The sequence below is a fragment of the Bos javanicus genome, chromosome 6, assembly GCF_032452875.1.
Source record: "Bos javanicus breed banteng chromosome 6, ARS-OSU_banteng_1.0, whole genome shotgun sequence".
Lineage (NCBI taxonomy): Eukaryota > Metazoa > Chordata > Mammalia > Artiodactyla > Bovidae > Bos > Bos javanicus.
In genome coordinates, this window is record NC_083873.1 from 84,737,435 (window position 1) to 84,760,425 (window position 22,991).

The 22,991-nt window shown below is 37.8% G+C and overlaps 1 protein-coding gene across 1 annotated transcript; it reads right to left on the reverse strand.

Moving 5' to 3' along the window:
• Positions 1-542: 542 nt before the first annotated feature.
• Positions 543-21,767, reverse strand: LOC133249623 (UDP-glucuronosyltransferase 2B4-like). The gene is made up of 6 exons (XM_061420347.1): positions 21,004-21,767; positions 20,004-20,152; positions 12,142-12,273; positions 11,814-11,901; positions 10,497-10,716; positions 543-1,026 (listed from the first exon to the last, which is right to left on the reverse strand). Exons 1-6 carry the CDS (start codon positions 21,731-21,733, stop codon positions 747-749), a joined length of 1,599 nt encoding a protein of 532 aa, XP_061276331.1. The 5' UTR covers positions 21,734-21,767; the 3' UTR covers positions 543-746.
• Positions 21,768-22,991: the final 1,224 nt, after the last annotated feature.

Here is a 22,991-nt window from a genome sequence, read left to right on the forward strand (position 1 = left end):
TCACTTTCCTGCCTGGGCTTCTAAGACCCACTCGAGAAGGTGCCTAAGGTGGGACACCTTCAGCTATTTGAGAGGGCACCTGCGGCCTATGTGAACAGACCAAGTCCCATGCTGGGGCTTTACTGGCTTTCTGCATAAACCAAGGAATATCAGCCTCTTTTCTCTCCTCTGTTTTCTTAACTGCAAAATTCTTTCCTTATCTCTTTCTCTATTTCTCTCAGTCGCCAATGCTGTCCTCCTGAGGGAATCCCTGGATCCAACCAGGGCTGGACCCCGGTAAGTGATGCCCGAACCAGGCTCCCAGTAAGAAAGAGATTAAACACAGAGATAAAAAATATTTTGTGGGACATATTAGAGCCCATTCCGGCTTGCCTGGCCCTTTACATGAAGGAAGTGCTTTGGCAGATGCATTGACTAAAGTAAGGAAAATCTCATGGACACAGGAGCCTGGTGGGCTGCAGTTCATGGGGTCGCAAAGAGTCGGGCATGACTGAGCGACTAACACTTACTTACTTAGAATTAAAGTAATAAATTTCAATATATAAGCTTACAGTTTTATTTTCATTCAATTTTTTGCCAGTGTTTTTCCTTGGCAAGCCATATTTCTAACTCAAGTAGAAAATCCCTTGAAAATGAAGTTTATATTTTGTCACAAGAGGATGGGAAACTTATCATAATTTTTCCAACTGGAATAAATTGGAGGAGTGCTATCTATGGGACAAACCTGCTTGAGGTCTCAGAAAAAGCTAGTCTCTTTTCCCCTTCTTTCCTTTGCCAGCAAACTTCTGGTAACAAAACAGGCAACACTTTGTGATGACAAATGCACCAGTTGCTACGCAGGCTAGCAGAAACCCAATCACGTCCAGAGAGTGGTACTGGAGCCAGGTGAGGTTGTGGACAGCTGGTCGCAGGTGCTTGGCTCCTTTGTGGCGCATGACGAACTCAATCCAGAAGACTGCTAGGTCTAGGGGCTTTACAGGCCGATCATGATGAATGGCTGATAACCTCATCATATTCTCTTTGTAGCTGAAGGAAAATCAAACAGACATGGATATATAGAATGAGCTATAATTGAAAATTTGTGAAATTTTCTTGCAGATGGAAACAAAGAATGCATTACAGACTTAAAGAAAAATATATAACTTTCCTGTGAGGTGATTCTTAATATCTTAGCTTAAGAGCTAGGACTTCTTAAATGTATAACATTTCAAGCTACAAAGGAAAGAAAGAAAATGGGAGGGGTTTGTGGAGTTTAAAGAATGGAATGAGTTAAGTCCCAAAAGGAAAGAAAACAACAAAACAAAAATCATGGTTTGTTGTTCAAAGTTTGAATTATCTAGTAAAGACCTGATAGAAATGTGTTAAAATGCTGTCATAATCTAGAGATAGCAGGAAAGTCTATGATGAGGTTCCAAGACATGTCCAGGCAGGGCTGATCTTACCTTAGTGAAATAGTGTTCCAAAGTGTTGAAGTGGATTGTCTGTGCTTGACTCCTGATTCTGACATTTATCCTGTTGGCTGCTTTTTTATTCTTTTTGTCCCACAGTTTTATTTGCTTTAAGTTTATTAAATTTTTAAAACATTTTTATTTTTATATTGGAGGGGTCATTCATGATATGATCTATTCCTCAGTTTTTCATTTTTCTATGGAATGGATAGGAATAGTACCTTCAGATGAGATCAGATCAGTCGCTCAGTCGCATCCAACTCTTTGCGACCCCATGAATTGCAGCACGCCAGGCTTCCCTGTCCATCACCAACTCCCGGAGTTCACTCAGACGCATGTCCATTGAGTCAGTGATGCCATCAAGCCATCTCATCCTCTGTCGTCCCCTTCTCCTGTTGCCCCCAATCCCTCCCAGCATCAGAGTCTTTTCCAATGAGTCAACTCTTCGCATGAGGTGGCCAAAGTACTGGAGTTTCAGCTTTAGCATCATTCCTTCCAAAGAAATCCCAGGGCTGATCTCCTTTAGAATGGACTGGTTGGATCTCCTTGCAGTACCTTATCTGATTATTTTGAGATAATTTTTTTGAGATACTTTGAGAATATTGTATTGATTCTTAGAGGCATGCCTAGCATGTTGTATACTTGTAGTAAATATTTGCTAGCATTGTTGTGGTTCTTGTTCTAAAAGACTCTGGAGAAGGCTCAACATTTTACTTCCAGGCATTGCAATTACATTCATTTCTACTGTTGAAATGATAATAGACTAATAGACAAGAAAGAAGGGAGAATAAAGAGATATAGCTCAAGAACGCTAAATCACAAAGTGTTACAAGATGACACTGTAAGCAATAGCAATGGAGGCAACTTCCCTCCCTTTTCTGTCAAAACAGAGGAGGCGCACTGGGTTTTTGAGAGGACTGCAGTAATCTGGAAACAAATGATCAGAGTAAAAATCATATTGATTATATTCTTTGCACCCAAAATGGAGAAGTTCTATGTGCTCAACAAAAAAAAAAAAAAAAAGAGAGAGAGAAGAAATACTAGAAGGCAATGTGGTTGTCTGAGAAGTCTTTATAAATAGCTGAGAAAAGAAGAAAAACAAAAGGCAAGGAAGAAAGGGAAAGATATACCTAACTGAATGCAGAGTTCCAAAGAATGCAAAGTACCAGGCCATTAAAGTGAACAAAGCAAAGAATTAGAGGAAAACAATAGAATGGGAAAGACTAGAAATCTCCTTAAGAAAATTGGCATTATCAAGGGAACATTTGATGCAAGGATGGGCAAAATAAAGGATAGAAATGGTAAAGACCTAAGAGAAGCAGAAGAGATTAAGAAGAGGTAGCAAGAATAAACAGATCAGATCAGTCACTCAGTCGCATCCAACTCTTTGCGACCCCATGAATTGCAGCACGCCAGGCCTCCCTGTCCATCACCAACTCCCGGAGTTCACTCATACTCACGTCCATTGAGTCAATGATGCCATCCAGCCATCTCATCCTCTGTTGTCCCCTTCTCCTCTTGGCCCCAATCCCTCCCAGCATCAGAGTCTTTTCCAATGAGTCAACTCTTCACATGAGGTGGCCAAAGTACTGGAGTTTCAGCTTTAGCATCATTCCTTCCAAAGAAATCCCAGGGCTGATCTCCTTCAGAATGGACTGGTTGGATCTCCTTGTAGTCCAAGGGACTCTCAAGAGTCTTCTCTAACATCACAGTTCAAAAGCATCAATTCTTAGCACTCAGCTTTCTTCATAATCTAACTCTCACATCCATATATGACCACAGGAAAAACCATAGCCTTGACTAGACGGACCTTTGTTGGCAAAGTAATGTCTCTGCTTTTGAATATGCTATCTAGGTTGGTCATAACTTTCCTTCCAAGGAGTAAGCGTCTTTTAATTTTATGGCTGCAGTCACCATCTGCAGTGATTTTGGAGCCCAGAAAAATAAAGTCTGACACTGTTTCCACATCTATTTCCCATGAAGTCATGGGACCGGATGCCATGATCTTCGTTTCCAAATTGCCAACATCTGCTGGATTATGGAAAAAGCAAGAGAGTTCCAGAAAAAACATCTATTTCTGCTTTATGCCAAAGACTTTGACTGTGTGGATCACAATAAACTGTGGAAAATTCTGAAAGAGATCGGAATACCAGACCACCTGATCTGCCTCTTGAGAAATTTGTATGCAGGTCAGGAAGCAACAGTTAGAACTGACATGGAACAACAGACTTGTTCCAAATAAGAAAAGGAGTACTTCAAGGCTATATATTGTCACCCTGCTTATTTAACTTCTATGCAGAGTACATCATGAGAAACGCTGGACTGGAAGAAGCACAAGCTGGAATCAAGATTGCTGGGAGAAATATCAATAACCTCAGATATGCAGATGACACCACCCTTATGGCAGAAAGTGAAGAGGAACTCAAAGGCCTCTTGATGAAAGTGAAAGTGGAGAGTGAAAAAGTTGGCTGAAAGCTCAACATTCAGAAAACGACGATCAGGGCATCTGGTTCCATCACTTCATGGGAAATAGATGGGGAAACAGTGGAAACAGTGTCAGAGTTTATTTTCTTGGGCTCCAAAATCACTGCAGATGGTGACTGCAGCCATGAAATTAAAAGACACTTACTCCTTGGAAGGAAAGTTATGACCAACCTAGATAGAATATTCAAAAGCAGAGACATTACTTTGCCAACAAAGGTCGGTCTAGTCAAGGCTATGGTTTTTCCTGTAGTCATGTATGGATGTGATCGTTGGACTGTGAAGAAGGTTGAGAGCTGAAGAATTGATGCTTTTGAACTGTGGTGTTGCAGAAGACTCTTGAGAGTCCCTTGGACTGCAAGGAGATCCAGGCAGTCCATTCTGAAGGAGATCAGCCCTGGGATTTCTTTGGAAGGAATGATGCTAAAGCTAAAACTCTAGTACTTTGGCCACCTCATGTGAAGAGTTGACTCATTGGAAAAGTCTCTGATGCTGGGAGGGACTGGGGGCAAGAGGAGAAAGGGACAACAGAGGATGAGATAGATGGCTTGATGGCATCACTGACTCGATGGACGTAAGTCTGGGTGAACTCCAGGAGTTGGTGATGGACAGGGAGGCCTGGCGTGCTGCGATTCATGGGTTTGCAAAGAGTCGGACACGACTGAGCGACTGAACTGAACTGAACTGAAGACAACTTTTTCACTCTCAACTTTCACATTCATCATGAGGCTTTTCAGTTCCTCTTCACTTTCTGCCATAAGGGTGGTGTCATCTGCATATCTTAGGTTATTGATATTTCTCTTGGCAATCTTGATTCCAGCTTCTGTTTCTTCCAGTCCAGAGTTTCTCATGATGTACCCTGCACATAAGTTAAATAAACAGGATGACAATATACAGCCTTGATATACTCCTTTTCTTATTTCGAACCAGTCTGTTGTTCCATGTCCAGTTCTAACTGTTGGTGCCAGACCTGCATAAAATTTCTCAAGAGGCAGATCAGGTGGTTTGGTATTCCCATCTCTTTCAGAATTTTCCACAGTTAATTGTGATCTACACCAAGGCGTTGGCATAGTCAAGAAAGCAGAAATAGATGTTTTTCTGGAACTCTCTTGCTTTTTCCATGATCCAGCGGACGTTGGCAATTTGATCTCTGGTTCCTCTGCCTTTTCTAAAACCAGCTTGAACATCAGGAAATACATGGTTCACATATTGCTGAAGCCTGGCTTGGAGAATTTTGAGCATTACTTTACTAGCGTGTGAGACGAGAGCAATTGTGCGGTAGTCTGAGCATTCTTTGGCATTGCCTTTCTTTGAGATGGGAATGAAAACTGATCTTTTCCAGTCCTGTGGCCACTGCTGAGTTTTCCAAATTTGCTGGCATATTGAGTGCAGCACTTTCACAGCATCATCTTTCAGGATTTGGAATAGCTCAACTGGAATTCTATCACCTCCACTAGCTTTGTTCATAGTGATGCTTTCCAAGGCCCACTTGACTTCACATTCCAGGATGTCTGGCTCTAGATGAGTGATCACACCATCGTGATTATCTGCGTCATGAAGATCTTTTTTTGTACAGTTCTTCTGTGTATTCTTGCCATCTCTTCTTAATATCTTCTGCTTCTGTTAGGTCCATACCATTTCTGTCCTTTACTGAGCTCATTTTTGCATGAAATATTCCTTTGGTATCTCTGATTTTCTTGAAGAGATCTCTAGTCTTTCCCATTCTGTTGTTTTCCTCTATTTCTTTGCATTAATTGCTGAGGAAGGCTTTCTTATCTCTTCTTGCTATTTTTTGGAACTCTGCATTCAGATGTTTATATCTTTCCTTTTCTCCTTTGCTTTTCACTTCTCTTATTTTCACCACTATTTGTAAGGCCTCCCCAGACAGCCATTTTGCTTTTCTGCATTTCTTTTCCATGGGGATGGTCTTGATCCCTGTCTCCTGTACTATGTCACGAACCTCATTCCATAGTTCATCAGGCACTCTATCTATCAGATCTAGGCCCTTAAATCTATTTCTCACTTCCACTGTATAATCATAAGGGATTTGATTTAGGTCATACCTGAATGCTCTAATGGTTTCCCCTACTTTCTTCAATTTAAGTCTGAATTTGGCAATAAGGGGTTCATGGTCTGAGCCACAGTCAGCTCCTGTTCTTGTTTTTGCTGACCGTATAGAGCTTCTGGCCAGGGGCGGTGGCTGGGAGGACCATCTCCACGTCCATGGAGCCATGGCTGCATGGGTGCAGGAGGGCCTAAAGGAGCTATATCATGTTGAAGGTCAGGAAGGGTGGTTGTGAGGAGATACCCCTCATCCAAGGTAAGGAGCAATGGCTGTGCTTTGTTGGAGCAGCTGTGAAGAGATACCCCATGCCCAAGGTAAGAGAAACCCAAGTAAGACGGTAGGTGTTGCAAGAGGGCATCAGAGGGCAAACACTGAAACCATACTCACAGAAAACTAGTCAATCTAATCACACTAGGACCACAGCTTTGTCTAACTCAATGAAACTAAGCCATGCCCGTGGGGCAACCCAAGATGGGCGGGTCATGGTGGAGAGATCTGACAGAATGTGGTCCACTGGAGAAGGGAATGGCAAACCACTTCAGTATTCTTGCCTTGAGAACCCCATGAACAGTATGAAAAGGCAAAATGATAGGATATTGAAAGAGAAACTCCCCAGGTCAGTAGGTGCCCAATATGCTACTGGAGATCAGTGGAGCAATAACTTCAGAAAGAATGAAGGGATGGAGCCAAAATAAAAAGAACACCCAGCTGTGGATGTTACTCGTGATAGAAGCAAGGTCCAATGCTGTAAAGAGCAATATTGCATAGGAACCTGGAATGTCAGGTCCATGAATCAAGGCAAATTGGAAATAGTCAAACAAGAGATGGCAAGAGTGAATTCAACATTCTAGGAATCAGCGAACTGAAATGGACTGAATTGGTGAATTTAACTCAGATGACCATTATATCTACTACTGCAGGCAGGAATCCCTCAGAAGAAATGGAGTAGCCATCATGGTCAACAAAAGAGTCTGAAATGCAGTCCTTGGATTCAATCTCAAAAACGACAGAATGATCTCTGTTTATTTCCAAGGCAAACCATTCAATATCATGGTAATCCAAGTCTATGCCCCAACCAGTAATGCTGAAGAAGCTGAAGTTGAATGGTTCTATGAAGACCTACGAGACCTTTTAGAACTAACACCCAAAAAAGATGTGCTTTTCATTATAGGGGACTGGAATGCAAAAGTAGGAACTCAAGAAACACCTGGAGTAACAGGCAAATTTGGCCTTGGAATATGGAATAAAGCAGGGCAAAGACTAATAGAGTTTTGTCAAGAAAATGCACTGGTCATAACAAACACCCTCTCCTAACAACACAAGAGAAGACTCAACACATGGCCATCACCATATGGTCAACACCGAAATCAGATTGATTATATTTTGCAGCCAAAGAATACACAGAAGAACTATACAAAAAAGGTGTTAATGACCTGGATAACCACAATGTTGTAGTCACCTAGAGCTTAGAAATCAATGTTCAAAAAACTAAGATTGTGGAATCCTGTCCCATCACTTCATGGTAAATAGAAGGGGAAAAAGTTGAAACAGACAGATTTTATTTTCTTAGGTTCCAAAATCACTGGGGATGGTGACTACAGCCGTGAAAATAAAAGATACGTGCTCTTTGGAAGGAAAGCTATAGCAAATGTGGACAGCGTATTAAAAAGCAGAGACATCACTTTGCTGACAAAGACCCATATAGCCAAAGTACGATTTTTCAAGTACAGATGTGAGAGATGGACCAGGAAGAAGGCAGAGCACTGAGGAATTGATACTTTTAAATTTTGGTGATGGAGAAGACTCTTGAGAATCACTTGAGGAGACCAAACTTGCAAGGAGATCAAACTTGCAAGGATATCAAACCAGTCAATCCTACAGGAAATCAGCCATGAATATTCATTGGAAGGACTGATGCTGAAGCTCTGATACTTTGGCCATGTGATGCAAAGAGCCAACTCATTAGAAAAGACCTTGATGCTGGGAAAGATTGAGGGCAAAAGGAGGAGCAGGCAGCAGAGGATGAGATGGTTAGATAGCATCACCAACTCAAAGGACATGAGTTTGACCAAACTCCAGGAGATAGTGAAGGACAGGGAACCCTGGCATGCTGCAGTCCATCGGGTCACAAAGAGTTGGCTACAACTTAGTGACTGAACAACTGCCACAACAATGGTAACAACAGTATGTTACTAAACACAATATGTAGCAGATGATGAATATTCAGTATATAGCAGGTAATAAATCATCTTCATTTTTTGACACCAGTTTTACATTATTAAGTAAAAATCAATAAAGATACTAGAGAGATGTACATTTATATAAAATCGGCAAATGAAAGGTTTATTTCTTTAAAAAAAGAGAAAAATAATGTAATATTTTTGCTGTTCATTTAAACAGTGGAAACAGCGGCTGACTTTATTTTTGGGGGCTTCAAAATCACTGCAGATGGTGATTGCAGCCATGAAATTAGAAGATGCTTACTCCTTGGAAGGAAAGTTATGACCAACCTAGACAGCATATTAAAAAGCAGAGATATTACTTTGTCAACAAAGGTCTGTCTAGTCAAGGCTGTGATTTTTCCAATAGCCATGTATGGATGTTAGAGCTGGACTATAAAGAAGGCTGAATGCTGAAGAATTGATAGTTTTGAACTATGATGTCAGAGAAGCCTCTTGAGAGTCCCTTGGACTGCAAGATGATCCAACCAGTCCATCCGAAAGGAGATCAGTCCTGGGTGTTCATTTGAGGGACTGATGTTGAAGCTGAAACTCCAATACTTTGGCCATCTATGCGAAGAGCTGACTCATTTGAAAAGACCCTGATGCTGGGAAAGATTGAGGGCAGGAGGAGAAGGGGACGACAGAGGATGAGATGGTTGGACGGCATCACTGACTCAATGGACATGAGTTTGGGTAAACTCTGGGTGTTTGTGATGGACAGGAAGGCCTGGCATGCTGCAGTTCATGGGGTTGCAAAGAGTCGGACACAACTGAGCAACTGAACTGAACTGAACTGAATGTAATATTTTTGCTGTTCATTTAAGACAATAGCTGTACTAAGATTAAATTTACATAACACTGCTTATAAAACACAGATATACACTGTGCTACAATTACTGACAAATTCTCAAAATGTTTTCTTTATAAAGACATTATGAAGAAAAGGGGAAAGATATACATCATATTTGTGATATTAATTTAGTTGTGTTACAAAAATTCATGTATATTCTGAAGTGATTTGGAAATCAGATATTTTTGGTTTCATAAATTTGGCTTTTAAATAGTAATATCTGTTCAAAATATTGAACCAAAATACCTGTTCAAATAAGACAAAAACAAGGACAATTGAAAGGAACTCAGATTATACCTACCTTTGTAAATAGTATCTACATAGCTGTAACTGAATAAAGTTTTTTACCATTTATCAGTGATGGAACCAAAATATTATTACAAACTTGCAGACACAGAGGACAATTTGTTGGTTACCATATTTAGGGGGGTAGAAATATATGGGTGGGGGAGTAGGAGGGAAAAACTACTGAGAAGTATATAAGCTCAAGGATGCATTGTACAACACTGGAAATAGAACCAATATTTTCTTAGTTTTAAATGGAAAGTAATATTTAAAAATTGTGTAAATTTTTAAAAGAGAACTATCCCAACATATCACTTCCAAGTCGATTTTGTTTAAATTTTATAATTCTTCCAAACAAGACAAAAATGGCAGCAATCAAAAAGCCTAAGAATACACCTACATTTATAAATAATATCTTCATAGTTTAAACTGGCTAATTAGAAAGTACTAACTATTTACCATTTATCAGTGATAGGGTCTAAATAATAGCATAGAAAACTTGGAAGATATTGAATGTAGTGGGAATTTCAGATTGATTATATCAAGGTTGTTTACTGAAAATAAATTGTTAGAAGAGGTTAAAACATTTTTGGAATTCACTTGCTGAAAGAAAGTAAAGTGGACATCTATGTTTCCCTACTTTAACTTCGTTCTCAAACTTCTTAATTCTTCTATTCCCATTTCAGTGATTCTTCTCATTATAATGATTAGATCTTTCAAAATTTCTCCACTGTCTTTAAACCACTGACAAACCTTTCCCGTAAAACCATGAAAAAATATTAATGTGACACTCATGGACGGAGGAGCCTGGTAGGCTGCAGTCCATGGGGTCGCGAAGAGTGGGACACGACTGAGCGACTTCACTTTCACTTTTCACTTTCATGCATTGGAGGAGGAAATGGCAACCCACTCCAGTGTTCTTGCCTGGAGAATCCCAGGGACGGCGGGGCCTGGTGGGCAGCTGTCTATGGGGTCGCACAGAGTCAGACACAACTGAAGCAACTTAGCAGCAGCAGCAGTAGCAGCACAATAGGTTATTGATGACTCAATATGAATTGAGTGATTCTTACTTAATGTGAAGACTAATGAGTCTTCATATGAGAACTTCTCCAGAAAGAGTATCTAGTAAAAAAAAAAATACTCACGAAGGATTATTAATAACTTCCTTCAATGCATTGAGCAAATCTTCTGTTGACATTGTTTCCAAGTCCAGTCTGACAGCAGCTCCCTTGGCCTTCATGTGAACAATGTTATGAGGTTGATCAGCAAACAAAGGAAGGCCCACTATAGGGATCCCGTGGTAGATGGCCTCATAAATGCCGTTGCTTCCACCGTGAGTTACAAACGCTTTGGTTTTTGGATGACCTAAGATTGAGTGAATTTCAATAAAATTATTAATTTTAAGTCTTAGAAATAAACTGAGAAAAGTGCATTATAAGGTAACTGAGGGAAACAGTGTCTTCAACAACAGGTTATTACACATATGAAAGTCCTTTTAAATTGCTTTGAGAACTCAGAGAAGTAACTGCTGCATCTGCTGAAGGGGTAAATGAAGACTTCATGAAAGAAGTGCTGAGTCACTTGGACTTCACAAATGAATCCAGGATTGGCAGGTGAACAACTTGAAAGAGCATTCTGGGTAAAAGAAACCACATGTGCAAAAAAAGAGGAGAGCATGTCAGAAATTATTCTCTTAAAGATATAGTGGAGTCATTTAGTCTGATTAGGAATGGTGTCGGGGAAGAGAAGGGTAATGGTAGAGGCACTGGAACCAGAGGAAGGAAAAGTAACCTTTTATCTTGGAGTGTTTTATCACCTCATAAAAATGATTATGAATTTTTTTTTTCTTACAGAAAGTGAAGAGTCACTGGTAATAAAAGGAGAGCTCTTATTTTCAGTAGCATTTAGCATACCCCTACAGAAGGGAAAAGATAGATGTAACGAAAGAATTCAGAGACAGAACAACAATCCAAGAAGTTATTGAAACATTCATGGTGAGAAATAATTACAGCTAAAATAAAGATTCTGGTCATAAGGGATATGACTGTGTATAGTAAAATGCCAATTGTTATGGGTGTGTATGCTAAGTCGCTCAGTCTTCTCCAACTCTTTGTGACCCCATGAAGAGAAGCTCGCCAGGCTCTTTTGTTCATGGGATTTTTCAGACAGAAATATTGAAGTGGGTGGTCATTTCCTTCCCCAGAGGATCTTGGGGATCCATGGACAAAACCCACTTCTCCTGTATCTCTTGCAGTGGCAGGCAGATTCTTTACCACTGAGCAGATTGGGAAGCCCTGCCAACCGTCCCCATTTCCCCTAACATAATAAATAGAAATGAAGCAGTAAAGTTTTCTTTTTGAGTGTTTCAATAATTCTCTATATCTTTGTTTCCCTTTGAAGTACTATCCCTCTGCTCAGCTGTTATTCATGTTTTCAATATTTTTTTTTCTGCCAAGTCTTACCAAGAAGGTCATTTTGGGGGATCCACTTATACAGCTGAGTATTGGGTCCTAGGGTGTCTGGTTTCTTGCCATCATATCTCCATAGAACCTGTTAAGGTAAAGGTAATAATTTAAAATTATTATCTATCAAAGACAGTCCCTGCATGGCTATAGCACCTGCCATATATATTCATATATATATATATAATGCATACATATATATATATATATATATATGAGATAAATTGGAGCTATCATATTAGTTACCTTTCTGGCAGAAAAATCAGACCTTTTATAAAGTTTAACAGACTCGTTAAATAGTTGTCCACTATTAAGTTACTGTGTGTACCTTTTGTGGAATCTGGGCAAGAGCTGATGCAATCACATTGGCTCTTTCTTTTGACATGTTACTGACCATTGACCCCAATGAAAACACCACAATGCCATTTTCTCCAGAGCTCTGCACAAACTCTTCCATTTCCTGTGAAAAAAAGAATTTGTTCCATCACAAAAGAGCAGCAGCATAGCAGACATTATTGAAGGGATTGATGCAAGCAACTAAAGGGAGAAAATAAGATATAGTCTGAAGAAACTAGAGTAGTAGCTTCTTAAAAAATATTGTGGAAGGATACACATAACAGAAAATTTACTTTCTTAATCATTCCTAAATGTATAGTATTGTAGTGTAAAGTATATTCACACCATGCAACCAATCTCCAGAACTTTTTCTGGAGAAAAACTGGAAGTCTATGCTCATTAAGAAACTCAGTTTCCTCTTTCTCTACCCTGTGTTTCTACAAATGTAAGTAGTCTGGATGCTTCTTATACAGTAAATCCTACAGTATTTGTCTTTTTCTGATTGGTTTATTTCACTCAGTGTAAGGTTCATTCGTGTTGTGACATGTCAGAATTTCCTTTTAAAGATAAGCAATATTTCATCATTGTGCATATGACATTTTGTTTATTGTTTTGTCTCTTGATGGACACTTGGGTTGCCCAACTTCTTGGGTCCTGGGAATACAGCTTTTACTTACTTGTGCAAATATCTCACCCAGAGGAATTGCTAAGCTGTATAGATAGACAAGTTTTATACTAGAAAGTGTACATTATTCTTACTGCATGCTATATAGCTAGTTTATAGACTGATTCCCTTTCCCTGCACCCCACTATGTTCTTGAACATGCTGACTTCGCATCTTGGACTTTGGTCACATGTGCTAATAAGTATTTAACACTAAAAAATATTTTGAGTAAACTGTATATGATTTTCAGTAATGACTTTTTTTTTTTTTTAAACAGACTTCATCCCTTTGGAGGGAAATGGGTCATATGAGGTCATTTCTTTTATTATGTATAATTGTGCAAAGGTGTTTGCATATAAGCAGGAAATGAGATAGAGCCAGTACATAGTAGTGACAAGGAGGTGCTGTTAAACAGTATTATACTCAGCCTCTGCCTCAGTTATGTTGTTAATTACTAACAGATTTTTAGAAGCTACACTGCAGTATTTAATTCACTTGTAATTCCTTATTATTCTAGGTCTACTAAATCATTTATTTATTTCAGGCAGAGTTTTTGAGAATTATCTTAGGTTCATCATTAGTACTTCATTTCCCTATTAGTACATGAAAAATTTATTATTTGAATTACTTTATGTTTATCATTCACTCAGCTCTGTAATCCTTATCCCTTACCTTCAACTTTGTCATAATTTCCCAAACTCTTTATCTAAATTTCTAATCAGAGACATGGAGGAGTCTGACATTGTATTTTGGAAATTCTGTGAAACAGTTCTGTAAGTCCTATTTATAACCCAGAGATGTACTTGCATAGTTATTTATTTGAGCCACCATATTTCTGAGTTTGTTTATATATGGCACCCCTTGTCAGAACTATATTGTATAATTGATGTCATGGTACCATGTGCTATGTCCAACTGTGTTGAAGGACCCTCAGTATCACCTACATTAGTCCCCCCAGGGTGCACTTACCCCACAGTGGGAAAGGTGCCCCAGGGCTTTCTGCAGCAGAGATCAGGTCACCTTTTGAGTAGTTCATTTCAAACTAAATAAAGTTCCTTTCGAATCTGAACTTGCCTGGAATTGTTTCTGAATTATTTTGTCTTGTGATCCTTGATCCTTTCTAATTAAAAACTTACTTTCTATACTAGAGTAAGTCTACTGTGATCAATGTTCTCTAGTTTTAAAATGTAGAGGAGCAAATTTTTTCTAGATATTTGATCAAAATCACATACTCATATTTTCTTAGTTCTTTCTTCTATTTTAGGTTCATTATTCTTTTCTATCTGGAAAATAATGACCCAATTCTTCCATCATAAAATGTATACTTAATGATACTAATTATTTTGTAAAACTTCTTTACAAAACTATTTTATAATCTAAAAAAGAAAAGAAGGAATTTTTTAAACTTAACCTTGAAGACTGTATTTGATGAGCTTTTTCAAAAGTATAATTTCACCCTGGTGATATCAGTCTTAATATTAAGACACTGAACTCTCTTAAGATTCTCATAGTATATCCAGGTAATGATTGTATTTCCAGTGAGCTGTAGTAGCATTTAAAGTTACTCATTTTCAATGTTTTGCTTCATTGGCTTGCTACCCAAAATTTTTCATCTATTTTGTGAAAAAATGCATCCAATTAGTGTTATTGTAATACATCTTATCTCTACAAATCAATTACTGATATGGACTGGTTCATCTTTCTCTGATATCTTAAAAAAATAATATAAGTTCATGGCAAGAAAATATGCAAAAGTATGAAAAATTATTTAAAAGGGAGTAAGATTTACTAAAACTCTCTATTCTGAGATATTAATTTCAAATTCATATGTTTTTAGAAAATGTTGAAAATGTATTTGACATATTACATTATGTAAGCTAAGATGTAAAACATGATGATTGATACATCTATTATTGTAATACGATTGCCATTTTACTGATGTTTCAAATTTTCATCATTATGATTTCTTTTTTTTTTTTGGTGGCTGGATAAATTAACATCTGGCCTCTTAGCAAGTATGATGATTATAATAAAATATTGTAGTCTATATTCACTATTTTGTACCTTATATCTCTAGGGCTTATTTACTAAGAAAACTTACAAGTTTGTATCCTTAAACAACATCTCTCCTATTTTCCACCTACCAGGCCTTCAAAGGAGAAGGAAATGGCAACCAGGGATGGGGGAGCCTGGTGGACTGCTGGCTATGGGGTCACACAGAGTCAGACACAACTGAAGTGACTTAGCAGCAGCAGCAGCCCCTGGAAACCACCATATTACTCTCTATTATTATGAGTCAGCATTTTTGGATTCCACATGTAAGTGATATCACACAATATTTATCTTTCTCTGTCTTTTCAAAGAAGTAAACAAAATTAAAAACCTTTAGCTAGACTTACAAAGAAAAAGAGGACTCAAATAAATACAATTATAAATGAAACAGGATGCATTAAGGTTGATACTGCAAAAGTATATAGGATCCAAAGGGACTACTATGAATAATTATATGCTAACAAACTATATACCCAAGAAGAATGGATAACTTTTTAAAAACACAACCTACCAGAACTGAGTAAGGAAGAAATAGAAAATCTGAATAGCCATAATGAGTAAAGAAGTCAAATCAGTAATCACAAACCTACCAACACGTAAGATGGTTGGATGGCATCACTGACTCAATGGACATGAGTTTGAGCAAGCTCCAGGAACTGGTGATGGACAGGGGAGCCTGGTGTGCTGCAGTCCATGGGGTCACAAAGAGTCAGACATGACTGAGTGAATGAACTAACTACTAACCAACACATAAAACACCAGGACCAGATGGCTTCACTGAGGAATTCTATAAATCAGTATAGGATAATTAATCCAGTTCTTCAGAAAATCTTAAAAATTAAAAAAGAGGATACAAGGCCAGCATTACACTTATACCAAATAGATAAGAACAGTACAAAAGTAAAAACTACAGGCCAATGTCCAGACTATAGTATAGGTGCAAAAATTATCAACAAAGTATCAGCAATTAAATTCAAGAACACATTAAAAGAATTATATACCAAGACCAAGTGGGAATTATCTCTAACATGTAAGGATGCTTCAGTGTATCCAAATAATAATTGTGATACACTGCATAAATAGATGGAGAAGGCAATGGCAACCCACTCCAGTACTCTTGCCTGGAAAATCCCATGGACAGAGGAGCCTGGTAGGCTACAGTCCATGGGATCGCAGAGAGTCGGACACGACTGAGCAACTTCACTTTTACTTTTCACTTTCAGGCATTGGAGAAGGAAATGGCAACCCACTCCAGTGTTCTTGCCTGGAGAATCCCAGGGACAGGGGAGCCTGGTGGGCTGCCATCCATGGTGTCGCACAGAGTCGGACATGACTGAAGTGACTTAGCAGCAGCATGAATAGAATGAAATATAAAATAACTTTATTATTTCAATAGATGTACAAAAAACATTTGATAAGATACAACATTCTCTTATGATAAAAACCCTCAACATAGGGAAGAAAGAACATAACTCAATGTAATAACGTTACATTGTAAAAATGTAATAAAAGAGTTACAACATTATAAAAGAGATGCATGACAGACCCAGACCTAACATTATATTCAACAGTGAAAGTTTGAAAGCTTTTTCTCAAAGATCAGGAACAAGATAAGAATGCTAAATGTCATATTGATTCAACATAGTCCTAGCTAGAGCAACTAGGCAAGACAACGAAATGAAAGGCATCCTAAATAGAAAGGAAGAAATAAAATTTTCATTTTCTTTGCAGAAGACATTTTTTTGTGTGCAAAAAATCTCATAGATTCAGCTAAAAACCTGAATTAATTAATAAATTCAATAAAACTGCATTAAGGTTATATGCTGATAATATCAACATACAGAAATTAGTTCTGTTTTTATGTACTGACAATGTAACTTCTGAAAAAAGCTATCCCAGTCACAACAGCATCAAAAGAAGAAAATAACTAGGAATAAATTTAATGAATGATGTGAAAAATCTGTACAGTTATTACAAGCATTTTTTTTAGAAATACAAGAAAACACAGATAAATAGAAAGTTGTCCTGTGTTAATGGATCAGAAGAATTAGTATTGTTAAAATGTTCACACTGCTGCTGCTAAGTCGCTTCAGTCATGTCCAACTCTGCGACCCCATAGACGGCAGCCCACCAGGCTCCACCATCCCTGGGATTCTCCAGGCAAGAACACTGGAGTGGGTTGCCATTGCCTTCTCCGAAAATGTTCACACTACCCAGAGCCAAAGGCAATTTCAAAGACACCTCCCAATTTTAAATTATATTACAAAGCTGCAATATTTCAAATCATATTGTACTGGCAAAAAGTAGACACATTGACCAATGGAACAGCATTCAAGATTTAGAATCAAAATCCTGAGAATATAGTCAACCAATATTCAACAAAGGAAACAAGAATACCCAATGGGTAAATAACAGTCACTTCTTTATTTTCTGAGAAAACTGAATAAACATAAGCAAAAAAATGAAATGAGGCCCTTATCTTACACCACTCACAAAAATAACTCAAAATGAATCAAAGATTTAAACATAAGACCAGATACTATGACACTCCTACCTACAAGAAAACATAGGGATGAATCTCCCTATGTTTGATTTTGAAAATGATTTTTTGATATCACAATCACAATAAAAGAAAAAAATCAACAAATTGGACTGTGTGAAACTTAAAAGTTTCTTCATAACAAAAGAAACAAACAACAAGATGAAAATTCAACCTGCAGAATGGAACAAAAATGGTTTTGTAATCACATGTTGAGCGAGGAGGGTAATATCCAGAATATATATAGAACTTATACTACAAAATTCAATTAAAGAATGGGCAGATTATCAAATTGACATTTTCCAAACAAAATGTCCAAATGACCACCAGATATATGAAAAGATGCTCAATAACACTAATCATCAGGGAAATGTATTTCAAAACCACAATGAGATATTACCTCATACCTGTTAGAAAGTCTGAAACTAAGAAGAGATGTGTTGTGAGAAGGTAGAGAAAAGTGTCCCACTGTCAGTGGGGATGTAAACTGTTTAGCTCTTTGAGAACACACAATGAAAGTTCCTAAAATAATTAAAAATAGATCTGCTGTTTGACCCAGTTATCCCATTTCTGGGTATGCAGCCAAAAAACAAAAATAAAAACAGGATAGCAAAGAGATTTTTATGCTCCCGTGTTTATTGTCGCATTATTCACAATAGCTAAGAAACAACTTATGTGCCCATCAATGGGTAAATCCCACGAGAAAGAAGGAAATCTTGCCAATTTCAATAACATAGATGAACCTTGAAGACATGATGCTAAAATTTGTGCTTTAATTCTAATCTTTATCTACTTCTATAATGAAATATGAATTATGACATATATCATGAAAATTGTAATTCTAGCTTACATTCTTTTTTAACCTTCAGGAAAATTGTGACCTTTTAATATTTCTTATTTTACATCTGAATATTGCATTATAGCTGATTTAGTGTAATTAAGCATTTTTATGAAAATATAGATTTATACATATATTCATTTATATTGTTGAAGAAGGTTGTTCATTTTAGCTAGAGCCTTATAACTTACAAAAATATTTTAGTCATCTTGCTCACCTGATTGCCAAACCTTAAATATTATTTTTTTAAATTAAAAATTTTAACTTTAATATGTTAAATTAAATTTGCTTTAGTAAACTTTATTAAATTTATTGAATTATTTGCATTAACTTAATTTTTTTAATTTAGTAAACTTTTAAAATTTATTTTTAAAAAACTCCATAGGACTTCCCTGGTGGCTCAGTGTTACAAGAATTTGCCTGCAAAGCAGGAGATGCAAGTTTGATCCCTGGGTCTGGAATGTCCCCTGGAGGAGGAAATGCCAACCCACTCCAGTATTCTTGCTTTGGAAATCTCATGGACAGAGGAGCCTGGTGGGCTACAGTCCATCGTATCGTGAAAGAGTCGGACACAACTTAGCAACTAGACAGCAACAATGGAGTATCTACTTTAGTAGCTTTCTGAGTAATATAATCTCAATTAGGAAAGTCATCTCAATTTCAGTAAGATTCCTGGCAAACATTGGGCTAGTGATAGTATATTATAGTAACAAAATAAGAATAATGAAGATAGTTAGTATTTCTTCTGGATCATTAGGTGCTACTGACATTTTGGATGTTTCACATGTACTTACAATTTTTCCCTCAATGACAATATGAGGTTGCTACTATTATAAGATTTAGTGTTGTCCTATCCGTGAATATGTTGCCTGTATCTTGAACAACCTGCTGAATATTCTCCTTTTCCACTCTACCGTTTACAATTCAACCCAATGACTACATCCTGGTTTTTTTTTGAAGGATATGTGACCATATCTCTTTCTTATCCCTTTCAATGTTCTTGCAGGTGCTCCTGCTAGATGTTTCTCATGTTAATAATTATCTGTTTCCAATTCACCTTACCAGCATTATCAGCCTCTTTACTTAGTCTCTTCTTGTTTAGACTGAACTTGTACTTCTTGGGAACTGTCATTATCACTCTACCTGCTTTTCTTTTCTATCTTCTTCCATCCCAACCCTATTCCTTCTGTTTATTCATGAACATCTTTCAGATGTTCCTATGATTCATGCTGGATGTTTCTTTAGCACAGTGGTCTTTTCTTTTATAATGCTTTTACATACTTTTTATGACTTCCTTGTATTCTGTCTTTCTAGGTGGAGTGTCAGGTGGCAGAAACTGTCTATATATTTCTCTATATTAGCTCTCCCCAAATAAGTTATATATATAATTATCCTATAGTAGGATAATTATGCTACTATAATTGTAACTAACATTATGCTAATATTAAAATATGCATTATATATTTACTATATTTTTATATAAAATATAACTGTAAATGTCTGATACTTCATTATGTGTTGAAAAGTGAAGTCATAATTTAACATATTCTCAAAGTCTCTAGCATGTTCTGTTTATTCTGTGATGTTAATAAATTTCAAATACTTGTGTTGACATAGAAATATCAATTTCTAACTGGAAGTTCACTGTATCCAGCTTCCCACATCTGACTCATTGCAATCAAACACTTTAAATAAAGAATGCAGGATGATTCCTATTGAAAACACAAAGTTAACAAAGAATAACAACAAGGAGTAGGTGACCTTAGGCAGGGATTTGGCAGGTTTGCAGTGGAGCCCTCCAACAAATTCAAAATTTGGTAGCCGTGGGCGAGGAAATGAAAAATCCCAATAGTTTCGAATGAGCCACATTTCAGCTTTCCCCATTGTCTCAACTAATGTAGTGGGCCTTCCTGAAAGTGAAAATAAAAACAAAAACAACAACAAATGTTGGATCAAATGAGAATATTGCTGTGTGTGTATATATATATATTATGCTTAGTCACTCAGTCGTGTCTGACTCTTCGACTCCATGGACTGCAGCCGTCCAGGCTCCTCCATCCATGGGGATTCTCCAGGCAAGACTACTGGAGTGGGTTGTCATGCCCTCCTTCAGGGGATCTTCCCAACTCAGGGATGGAACCCAGGTCTCCTGCATCGCAGGTGGATTCTTTACCATCTGAGCCACCAGGGAAGCCCATGTATATACATTAGGTAAGTTTTATAAAGGACCTTGGGATGATGTGACCAAATATGTTTCAATGTAACTGTTCTTTGACAAATATACAACATTAGATAGGATAACATGATATATAACACTATTTGGAAACTGAACTTCACAAGTAGAAACAATTTCTAACTGCTACCTAGATACTTGAGCTACAAATATGTGTTTAATTCTCAGTGTACATGTCTTCATTTGCCAAAACATTTTATGAGATTTTTAGTGACTTACATTTTTAAGTTAAAAAGAAAGACATTTTGTAAGTTGATAGATAGTCACTTGCAAAAGTCCTACGTGCTTCAAATTGTGGTTAATGACTTCCTGGTATCCAGTACTAGTAAAGGACTACAAGGTTGTACCTCACCCTATAATTTAAGTGTTTTCATTTCATGATATTTATAAGATTGATGGGTATTTTATATTTTTATTTGAATGTTTCACTTATTTGAGACAAATTTCAGTAAATTTATATTTATATAAACACACTCCAAGGCTCTATAAAGATAGGACTTAATGCTACCAACTAAACACATGACTTACCTAGTACTTCACTGTAAAACTGATTCCAGTTCTTTTCATTGTATGCCTGGAACCAGAAGTCAAAATACAGTACATATATCATATTTTTGACCCTCTCCGTGAATGTCATGTGATCACTTAATTCTGAAAACATAGCAGGTACATAGGATGGTGGGAATGGAAGCCTTCCACTCTTCTTTTCAACTGAAGATCCAGGTGTGGAGTAGAGACTATACATGAATGGTATTTTAAGTATCTCAGCCAGCAGCTCACCACAGGGTCCAACAGCATCTGCAAAAATGACATTGAACCTTTCTTCATGCAGTTTTGTCATAAGTTTCTTATTTGAAACAACTTCTTTACACATCTTCATTAAAATATCAGAATATCCCCAAAATAAACTTTGCACCATTGAAAGATGATTCCAAAAGGAGTCTCTCACCGCATGCATCCATGCCTCAACAAAAAGTTTGACAAAATTCTCACTTTCTTCTTTAGTTAAAGATGGAGGGAAAGTCTCCAATTTGAGAGAAGATGGTTTTTTGGGATCAATGAAAGTGGTAACTGAAGGTGTCAAAACAGTCACCTCATGACCCCTTGTCACAAGTTCATCCAGAATTGTCTTCATATTCATCCAATGACTATATTCCATTGGCCACACCAGCACCTTTCCACAACTTCCAGAATTAAAGTAGCAAGTCAGTTGTAGCAGCAGCAGAAGTGAGAGCCATTGCATAGACATCTTGTGCATATGCAGTACTTTAAGCAATTACTGAAGACTTTTTCTATTGCTCAGGCTTATATCCAGAAGACATCAATCAGAAGTTAAATTATAACTCCTATGCGTAAAGTAAATAGATTACACATATAGTCAGCAGATGTGGAAATCAGGTGAAAGGGGAAAGTATAGAACACTTCGAGATTATGCAGTGTGTTTATTACTGTTTTATCACCGCTGTCACCAATCTAAAAGTCAATGAACTTTTACACGCAAATCAATTATATTATGTAAGAAAGAAGTGTAAATCACTGCAAATGAGAGGCTCTTGTGTCTGCCGTTTCCTTGACACAGAATTAGAGAAGGGTGACATCAACAAGATGCATGGTTAGGAGGTCCCAACGCTTATGTCTTTTACAAAAATAGCAAAACCAAAAAATGAACAACTACTTTGGGAAATTGTTTGGAAATTACTTTGGGAAATTTCTGGACTACAATGAAGAAGCAGCAGAAACCCTGCATATTGCAAAGTCTGAGGATCACCATGTAGAAAAGTGTGAGAAAGAGTTTACCTCTCCCACCCCTTCCTCTAGCTCAGAGGAGCTTGGCACTGGCAGAGATCCCCTCAGAGGGATTTCAGCCCATGGGGAAAAATAGTGCAGGGGAACTCCAGCAACCTCATCATCATGACCTTTGCAGCCTTGCTCTTGAGCACTTCCACAGTGTGCACCTACACTGATTCAAGACAGAGCTGCCCAGCGTCCCTGCTGTTGTGTCCTTCCTGAGGCTGAAATTTTGCTGTGGTGAGACCTGATCTTGGGGTCAAGGCGTCTCCCCATCACTCTGTACCCTGCTTTCCCTGATTGAGGTGTCACAGTGCCTTACCTTCTGTGCAACTGGAGTTTCTGATCTGCGCCTTGCTTCCTGGTTTGTCTTATAACAGCTGTGGTCATGCTGCTGTTTATTTGGGTCTCACGCTGTTAATCCTAGTCTTGGTTTTGACTGGCCATTACCTAGGCTGAGCTGCTGCTGTTTCACACACCATTCCTGGGTCCTGAGTCACGGCTTAACCTACCATTGCTGGTGTAACAGTGCAGACACTCTGTGCCTCACCATGGGTCCTAGTCAGGGTTCTGATCCACAATTACTGTGTTCACACCACTGCTTCTCTGTAACCCAGCCATGGGTTCCAAGCAGTAGCTCTGATAGGTCATTACTAGGAACATACTGCTGATGGTCTCTGACTTCCTCTGTGGCCAGAATCCCCAGGCTGTGTATCCCAGGTACAGCA